We start from the raw sequence: 6,279 nt of genomic DNA on the forward strand, positions 1-6,279 counted from the left end.
GATCGTACGGTTAGGTGCTAGCCGTGATGTTGGTCCCAACGCTTATTCTCAATATTTTACCAACCATTTGCAGCATCCTTCTTAAAAGAAAGGAGTTTCCACACATTTCCACGTAAAATGGCTTCCTTTCCACAAGCTTGTGGAACGTAAGTTTAGCCCAAACGCTTGGGCGCCATTTTAATTGAGAACAGTTTAAATTTTTTTATAAAATCCAACATTTTCCCAATTTTCACGGAAAATTCTACCAATGCGATGGAAAATCATTTCTGGGGCAGCTGTGGAGGAAAAGTTTCAGAAACACTGTGGGCCGCGCATGCGATTTTCCACATCCGAGCAGAACGCCCGCGCCTAATTTTTTATTATGATTTTCCTGATTTTTTCACTGTTGCATATGGGAATTGTGTGTGGAGCGGGAGAATGTACGTAGACGCTGTGGTTTGAGATGAAAAACCACCTTTTTCTCTTTTTTTTTCATTCTTTTTCCCTCCCTCTTGTACTTTTGCCTCTCAAACATTCACAATGGAAATTAGTCTCACCATCCTCTCTTCTCTCGTTTCTTTTTTTTTCATCTTCTTCTCTTGCGCTCTATGCCCCAAAATTGGAGTTTCGTTTTTGAGGGTTTCAATGGGGGTTCACTTTTGAAATCCCTTTTCCCACGCTCTGTGGACTCTCATTTGGCATTCAGAGTCCATCGAAAGGTGAAAGGACCACCCCGCACTGAACGGCCCCGTATCCTGCCCCCCCGAAATTGTGCACAAAGCGGGAACAATATGTCCCAGGCTGTGATTTATAGGTCAGTTTGATTTGGGTTTGGGGAATTTGATTTTAATGCATTTACTCACGCTTGGCTATACCGAATTACGGCCTATCGCCTTTACACCATCCCTTTCAATGAAATCAATATTCGTGTTGGTTGGGCGGGAAGAACATCCATCGCAGCTTGCATTTATCTCGACACCTGAAGCAGAGATACATCACCCACCCCCAGCCGTGCCCACCCACATCCGACCGCTATATATGTGAGCGTGTGACATTCGGTGTACGATAGATGACAAATTTTCCGCAATGAGGTCACATTTGACTGCCTACAATGGGATATACTCGCACTTTCATTAAATATTCACACAAATTAATGGTCGGTATGACGAGGGGGTTTTTATTTCACCATAATGCGGTACACGAAGAGAAATAGGTAAGGTAGGTATATATTAATGATATTTATTCGGTTAGGATAGAGAACTTTTAAGGAGCTTTCGACTTTTTTCTCAAAGTTCTGGATTGACTAATTTTGAAAAGAGTTTTTTTTTCTGTAGAATGGGCCTAATTCAGCGACCAAGAAACCCTTGAAATCTTTGAATTTTGTACTGAAATTTCAAGATTTCAAGCGAATTTCAAGGGTTTCTTGGTCGCTGAATAAGGGCCAATATCAACAAAAATTTAATAAAAAATATATGGGGTAGATTCTGACAAAAATCTTTTCTTTTCTAACAACTTAAAAGTTTATTCTAAGATTTAGACAGATGGAGTTTTAAAAATCGTTCTGTTGTCATTCGTTTTATAAAAGAAATACAAAGAATAAGTTGTTCCAGGAAGTAGTCAGAAAGAACTTTAAAGAGCCCTGGAAAAGTAATTTGCTTTCAGAAACCCGTTTAAAGAAAGGAATAAAATCTCAAAATCTTTTAAGATTTTTCCCAAAATATCAAAAATCTTATAAGTGACGAATTGTAAGAAATTGTAAAATTAGTATCAGAATCTGCCCCTATATTTAAAATATGATTATTTTAGAGTTTTCAGAAGTTCTATTTGTAAGATTTTGGACTGTTGGTCACGAATGGAATCATTTTCCGCAGACCTATGGGTGCTTGGGGGGGAAATAAAAAAAAAAAGTTTGGTGAATGCTGGAACATCTTTTGGGAACAATTCTATCAAATATCTTATTAATTTTACAATATTTGGAATTCTAAGATTTTCGGTATTCTGTGAAAAGCTTTGCTTATAAATATTTTGACAGTTCGTTTATTTCCCTCGTAGTGTTAAAAACGTTAAAAAAAATAAAATACTTTTTTCAAAATTTCTCTAGGAACTTTCTAAATGATTTTTGAAAGAAAAACTTTAGTTTTTTTTTTCTTCCAAAACAGCATGGTAAATAGAACGATTTAGAAAAATTAGGAACAGTCAAAATTTTGATAAATTCTAGAAAAGTAAGTAGATTTTTTCTTTTATAAAACTACTAATGAAATAAATTAATTGCCAGAATAACATTTATTTAGAAAAAAATTCTAATTCAACTAAAATTGCAAGAAGGAATATAAAAGAAATGAATAAAACTATCACTAATTCTAATTCCTAATTTCAACAGCTTCCTAACTGAACTTAAGCTCTGATGCTTTCTTGAACTTGTATTTGTCTTTGTAATAAAGCGAATAGGTTTTATTTTTTTATTCAGTAGAAGAAAATTTAAATATTTTAATAAAAAAATCCCCAATTATTTAAATAAAGAAAAGGAACAAAATATAAAAGTTTTCCTAAAATCTAAGGAATAGCTAAATAAAAGATTAAAATTTGATTTTCGTTTACCTACAGAGTGTTGCAAATCAGACTTAAACTACTAAAAGCCCATTAAAGAAAACTTAAAACTTGAGAAATACTTTTTAAATGTTTATTTAAATATATTTTTTACCATTTTTTTTTAGTATTTACTTTATCCCCGAAGAAGGTCTAACAATGAAAAAAAAATGCTTTAATTCTTTCCACAAAGCAGATGAATATTGAAAGCTTTTCAATTAAAAAAGTTACACCAAAAAAATTACATAAACATAAATAAAATTAATTCTTTAATTTAAAAATTAATTTTCTTACCGTGTACTGGTGGAAGTAATTGGGTTTTCTGTTGTGGCAATTGATTGCTGTATAGCCTGAGCAATTCACACAGCAATATCAATAAGACCCAAGCTCAAAAAATTACTTCCTCGTCACACCATAACCACCCACAAACCATTTTTTATTCTGCCACCCCCACGACAAGGAAGTTCACTTGCTCGAGGCAATGACGGGGGTGGGTGGAGGGAAATTATTTTTTAAGGAGGGACACTCAGGCGGATGTCCTACTTGGACTCCGGGGGTGTACGATTCAATGATAATTCCACGTTTCTCGTTTTTTTTCTTTTTTTGCGTCTCGAACTTAAAGGGAAAGAAAAGAAAAGAGGAAAATCATCTTCCCCCCAAAGAAAAAAAGTGACTTTAAAATTCAAGTGAAAAGAAAATCATAGAAAAGCACAAAAATTTCCATATTATTCAAACTTTATATATATTTAAGAAGAAAAAGTTTTGTGAATAAAGAAGAATGAAACGTCTTGTTTTTTCCTTCTTCTTCTTTTATTCGCAAGAATATCCAAAGGAGCTTTATTGATAAAATTAAGCAATTATGGTGGAAAGATATCGGAAAACTTCAATTTTCTCACAGTGTGGTGGAATGTTCATTATTTCACCATCACTGTGCTGGGTGAAAGACAAAACTTTCATTGGCAGCCACTTCCAGCTCCGCGGGCACTCACAGACTTTTTACGTTCTTCCTGTTCTCACTCCCCCAGCACCCCCTTTTCCGTCTTTCATTGTCAGCAGCACCAGTAGAGAGTAAAGGAAAAAAAAAACTCCCTTTCATTGGCGCCCTTTTATCATTTCCCCCGCATGCACCCTTGAGTAGTTTCGTGTTTTGTGTGACGAATCCAACAAGGATGGTTCTTGTGCTGCGTATAAAAGCACTGAAATGAAATATTCCTGACTCTTCTGCAAGCTCAATTAGTTTGGCTTATGGGGATTTTTTATCCAATTAAATTTGGGGCATCGTTGGGGTTGCAAAATGTATGTGTTTTGGCGTCTTTGTACTTTTTTCGAATAATTTTTCAATCTTTTAAAAAGTTTTAGGGTGAACTTTTAGAGCTTTTTTAGAAGATTTAATCTCAAAGATAGATTTTTTCATGATTTAGGATTAATCGGATATTTTTGATTTGATTCATACAGTGTGGGTTCGAAGTAAGGAAACAAACAAGATTATTCAAAAAATGTTTTTATTACAGCCAAATTTGTTACAATTAATCGATATTGAATGCTATTTAAAAGGTACAGTAGTGTCTCGAAGTAACACACGTTTTTTATTATTCTGTTTAACTATTCCAGTACATGTAGAAACATTGATTTTTTAAAGTATTTTTCGTTAGATGGTTGAAGAGTAATTTATTAAATAAAAATAAATCTTTTTCATTAGTTCTCGGAAAATTCAGTTCCCGGAAAAATCTTTTTATTTAACTTTAGCAGATGTTTTGAAAATTAATCCTGTTAACTTAAGTTCTTAATTTTTTTAAGATAAAAATAATAATTTATTAAACTCCTTATACAAACTAGTGTATCGGATATTTATTTAAGATTTAACTTTCATCATTAACATCTAATATTGAAAAGAAGCATTTTAAGTTATCCAAAATAGAGTTTCCGGAAAGTGCCAAACTCCCGGAATACAAAAACATAAGAAATGTAAAAAGGTTGTTCAAATAGAGAAAAAATCATTTCTATTAGTTTTTTTTTGATATTTCCTTCTGTCAGGAATTATTATTTTTAGAATCCTTGGATAGTCAAGAGTTTCCAGGAGCTGAATTTACAAAGAATAAATTAACCAAAAAAAAACAGAAAAGAATAAAGTTTAAGAATGATGAGTTTTCCAAAGGATTTTCTCAAAACCAGTTTCAGTTAACATTGGAATTTTCTCTCTACGATAAAGATTAGGAGCGCTCTTGAAAAAGTTTGGAGTAAAAGAATCTAATTTTTGAAGTTTCACATTAAGTACAATATCAGCCTGTAATACTTCGAGGAACAACTGTACCCATTTTGAACTAAAACTAATATAAAATAAAAAATTTAAATAATTTTGATCAATTTAAATCTAAAACTTGAATAAAAATCTACATCTGTGTGTGAATTTTTTACAATGTTCATTTACTGCGGATCCTCACTGTATTATCTTGAATTTTTTTTCTTTTCATTTCTAGTTCTTTTCTAGGCGTTAAATTTAAGAAAAAAAATAGAATTATTAATTAAAATTTCTCCGTAAATTAAAAAATATTCTTAGAATGATTTTTTTAAACCAATTTTAAGAAATGATTCATTCAAAATATTCTTTCGGAAAAATTTCCACCCAATTCCAGAGAAATCATAAAACAACTTCTGCTCATTAAATTTCAGGAGATTAAGTACCAAGTTCCTGGGAAATAATATAGCGCCAGTCAGTAAGAGTAATAGCATCGCTCTGTGGCCTTTGGCATTCCTTGTGGCAGATTTTTTGGCATGAAAGGCATGAACGGATGGAGATATTTATGAGATATTCTTGAAAGTTCTTCCGACATGTGGAGGAATCACACAGATTTTTTTTGCGCAAAGAAAAACCAATGAAAATATGAGAAAATGTAAACAAAACATTAATTTAATAATCGCGCCTTTCGGTGTCTTCACGTGAGTTATAATTATCATGAAGAAATAAAGAAAAAAATGAATACAAAAATCATCGAGGATGAATCTGTTGTGGAGATTTCCTTTGTGTGGCTTCAGTAGCGATACTTTGTGGAGTAGTCTTTGGGTGAAACGACCAAACCTCGTCCTTTCCGGGCTCCTCTGTACACTGTCTCAATGATATCAATCATCTCCTGCTTGTCCTCCAGTGGCCAGTTGATTTTGTTGTTGTTCCCCGTGCCTAAATCAATCATGATGTGTTTGTTGCGGAAGAAGAACATCACGGTGCAGGGATCATACAACTCGTACCTGGAGGAGAAAGAACAAAAAAACATCCGAGTTAGTAAGAATCCAGGAAACTTCCGGAAGAATGATTTTTCTTACATTTTATTAAAATCAGGGACTTCGGTGATGTCCACGAGGTAAATCACAGCAAAATTCTTCACCTTCTCCGCTATACTGTACATAACTTCATCCATCTTCATGCAGGCTGGATCCCAATCGTGTCCAAAGCGGATTACCTGGAAGAATGGGGAGCTTTTCGAGAAAGTTCTTCAATGTTTTTTAGGAAATGTCTTTGGATACTCACGATTATTCTATCCTCCTCCGATAGGATGGCCTGATCCACTTGCCATCCATTGTGGAGATGTGGCAGCATGTAAGACATCCTGAATCAAATGAGATTTACTTCCTTTTTCCACGAGAAATTCTTTATTTTTCACACTTTTGGAGAGAAAAACGTCCTCCAAACGTAAACACAGCTGCTGAATTAATAAATAC

The 6,279-nt window shown here is 33.6% G+C and overlaps 1 protein-coding gene across 1 annotated transcript; it reads right to left on the minus strand.

Moving 5' to 3' along the window:
* Window positions 1–5,445: 5,445 nt before the first annotated feature.
* Window positions 5,446–6,279, minus strand: LOC129791384 (thioredoxin-like protein 4A). The gene is made up of 3 exons (XM_055829543.1): window positions 6,089–6,279; window positions 5,884–6,020; window positions 5,446–5,808 (listed from the first exon to the last, which is right to left on the minus strand). Exons 1-3 carry the CDS (start codon window positions 6,164–6,166, stop codon window positions 5,595–5,597), a joined length of 429 nt encoding a protein of 142 aa, XP_055685518.1. The 5' UTR covers window positions 6,167–6,279; the 3' UTR covers window positions 5,446–5,594.

The sequence above is a fragment of the Lutzomyia longipalpis genome, chromosome 2, assembly GCF_024334085.1.
Source record: "Lutzomyia longipalpis isolate SR_M1_2022 chromosome 2, ASM2433408v1".
NCBI lineage: Eukaryota > Metazoa > Arthropoda > Insecta > Diptera > Psychodidae > Lutzomyia > Lutzomyia longipalpis.

Excerpts from the sequence above, each read along its gene's own strand:
- LOC129791384 (XM_055829543.1), bottom strand. The coding sequence starts at position 6,166 with ATGTCTTACATGCTGCCACATCTCCACAATGGATGGCAAGTGGATCAG. Across the intron at positions 6,021-6,088 it reads CGGAGGAGGATAGAATAATC|GTAATCCGCTTTGGACACGA; the intron begins GTGAGTATCCAA and ends CCATTCTTCCAG. Across the intron at positions 5,809-5,883 it reads GTCCCTGATTTTAATAAAAT|GTACGAGTTGTATGATCCCT; the intron begins GTAAGAAAAATC and ends TTTCTCCTCCAG.